Source organism: Cebus imitator, unplaced genomic scaffold (assembly GCF_001604975.1).
Source record: "Cebus imitator isolate Cc_AM_T3 unplaced genomic scaffold, Cebus_imitator-1.0 Scaffold60, whole genome shotgun sequence".
In the NCBI taxonomy this organism is placed as follows: domain Eukaryota; kingdom Metazoa; phylum Chordata; class Mammalia; order Primates; family Cebidae; genus Cebus; species Cebus imitator.
The window spans coordinates 5748411-5751400 of record NW_016107375.1 but is presented as its reverse complement, the minus strand read 5'-3'; the positions used below and the strand labels follow the sequence as shown (position 1 = coordinate 5751400).

General features: G+C 45.1%; 1 protein-coding gene across 2 annotated transcripts in view; it reads right to left on the bottom strand.

Moving 5' to 3' along the window:
• Positions 1-1778, bottom strand: part of EPG5 (ectopic P-granules autophagy protein 5 homolog) — a 112885-nt gene extending 111107 nt beyond the window's left edge. For both annotated transcript variants that reach the window (XM_017529711.2, XM_037738988.1), the window contains exon 1: positions 1616-1778. In XM_017529711.2, coding sequence (XP_017385200.1) covers positions 1616-1678 — 63 coding nt within the window. In that variant the 5' untranslated portion in view covers positions 1679-1778. The remainder of the gene's footprint in view (positions 1-1615) is intronic.
• Between the last annotated feature and the right edge of the window lie 1212 nt (positions 1779-2990).

Genomic DNA, 2990 nt, shown 5'->3' with positions numbered 1-2990 from the left:
CTCATTGTTAGGCAGGTTCAGGGATCTTATAGCTGGCCAATGGCTTTTTTCTTCCTCCTGGGCCTGGATGGTTCTTCACCAACCCAATACAATGCAAACGCATTTCTCCTGAAAATATTTCTGAAATTCGGTACCAAAATTACTTTCTCACCAAAATAACTCCTCGCAGACCTGGATACACCAATGTGTCTAATTCCACTACCACCTTTTAAAAAGCCATATAAAGAAAACGTGGTAAATATTCACCGTGAAATACTATGCAGCCATTAAAAAGAACAAAATTGTGTCCTCTGCAGCAACATGAATGCAGTTAGAGGCCATTATCCTAAGCAAATTAATGCAGAAACAGAAAACAAAATACCACATGTTCTCACTTATAAGTGGGAGCTAAACATTAAGTACACATGGACACAAAGAATAATAGGTACCAGGACCTACTTGAGGGTGAACATCGGAAGAAGGTAAGGATAAAAAAAAAAAAACACCTGTCAGGTACTATGCCCATTACCTGGGTGATAAAATAATCTGTATAGTAAACCACCAAGACATGCAATTTGCCTGTGTAACAAATCTGCACATATACCCTCTAAACCTAAAATAAAAGTTGGAAAGAAAAAAAGCATCATAATGAAAGGAATCCACATAAGTCAATTACAGTCTATTAAAAATGGTACCTCTGAACACCAGCCTCCTGTTAAAACCTTGTTCCCATGAGAAAATCAGATTATAGGATGTTTAAATTACACTTGCTTTGGAACATCATCCAGTTCTTGGGAAAAAAGTTTCCTGTACTTATAATACCATCCTCCATATTTCCCAAATGTAAACTGTGTTTCAGGTAAGCCAAAATTATGGGGTCTGGCCATCTGGGAGCAGCATTTAATCTGTTCATCTTAGAAAATATATATAAACAAAATGAATATCCAGACTGCACTTAAAAACAAATCAACTTAAAATCACTCTAATACCACATGTAGTCTAATACAGGAAACCCAGAAAATTAAAATACGTCCCTACTGTGTGAGATCCGCTCTGGGTTGATTTCTAGCCATTCGTGCCCCATATAAACAACCAAGATAATAAGAAATAAACAGGCAGCACCACTGTGATCCTGAACTTTCAAAGTGATGAGAAACGGCACATCACTAGTCCACTCTACATCTGTGACTATTCATAAAGTTTTGCCAGAGGTACCTTCTCCGCGTGGAGGAGAAGAACCTTCCCTCTTTATGCGTGGCAGGGACTGAAAATGTACCTAGGATGTAAAGGAGTAAAGTGAGAGTCACCGATGGGGTTGGAAAGAGAAAAATTACTTTACGGCAGGAAACCAGACCCAGATAAGGAAAGCCAAGAAGGAAGCAGAAAAAGAAGAGGCCAGTGAAGTCATAGGAGGGAGAAGGGAAAATGGGCTCCTCACAGAGTGTGGCAGGGGGACGTGGAAAAGGAATGGAGAAGGGCCGGTGTCAGCGGGTGGTGGGATCAAATACTTGGAAGGCGGAGGCAGAGCATGCAGATGGCTCAGCGAACGGGAGTAGAGTTGGCCGGGGAGGCCGAAGAGAGGAGCAGGGAGACAGAGCACACCGCCAGAGCCTCGGGAGGGTGGGGAGATCCTCACCTTTGTTTTAGTCCGGCTGGCCTTAGCCTTGGCCCGGCGCTGGGGCCTCACCGCCTCGGCCATAGACCCTGCTGCGGAGCCGTCACCGTTTGCTTTTGTCAAACCCTTGCGCTTCACGCAACCTGCCCAGTTCTGGCCTCCGGACTGTCACATGATCGAATCTCCGCCACTCCCGGAGAAGAGGCGGTGACTCGAAGCCTCTACGGGCCGCAACGTAGGACAAACCACTCCGGGACGCATTTGCCCTGGAGGACGGCTGCCCCGCCCCGTTTCCGGAGTTCAGGCCCCACCCCTAGCCCTGGCTCCGCCCGGCGCGCCGGTGTCTTGGGTTGCGCTTGACAAGGAAAAAGAGGAAAAGGAAAGAAATGAAGGTTATTTAAAAAGCAACTCAAAGAAGCTAGTCTGTAACTAAGGAAAAATCACAACCACCCTGGGCACTAAAAGCCACCACCACAACCTCCCAGGACTGCATTAAGGTACTTCTGCTGCGTTTATGTGGCTTACTGCACTTCTCAAGATAGTGAATGTGAATATGATGACCGAAGAGGCCAGAAAGAACAAAATTGCTCTTTATAAGCAGAGATTTAGGAACCAGACAAGAGGAGGTGGGACCCAGTCGCCTGGCAGAGGGCTAACTACTAAGGAGACATACATTTTCCATCATGAAGTTATCTGTCACTGGAATAATTTCAGATAGTGGACCCAACAGCCAGACCATTCAAGTTCTATATTAGAGAAAGTGTCAAATTCAATCAGGAAGCAAAGAGATCAGTAGAATCCAAACAAACGATAAAGCAACAATCAGTTGGGTAATGATGTAATTTGAACCCAGAAGGTGGCTCTGAAACGACTCCTTTTGAAGGATATAGGCTGTAAGTTTCTGTTGCCACAGCAACAATTTTAAAAGGGAGAACAGGAGTAGGGACTCAGAAAAGTTCCTGAACATATGCATTCAAGGATTTCATGTCTCAGCTAGAAAACTGACTGATAAGCAATCTGTTTCCAGGGCTGCTAAACCCAACCTGTTGAGGCAGTAGCTTGAAAAAGTAAATTGGGCACCAGCGGTGGCTCACACCTGTTATCCCAGCACTTTGGGTGGTAGAGGAGGGCAGATCACTTGAGGTCAGGAGACCAACCTGGCCAACATGGCAAAACACTATCTCTACTAAAAATACCAAAATTAGCCAGGCATCATGGCACATGCCTGTAATAGCAGCTACTTGGGAAGCTGAGGCAGGAGAATCACTTGAACCTGGGAGGCGGAGGTTGCAGTGAGCCAAGATGGTGCCACTGCACTCCAGCCTGGGAAACAGAGCAAGACCCCATCTTAAAAAAAAAAAAAAAAAAAGTAAACCAGTTCCTGGAAGTAAAGTCT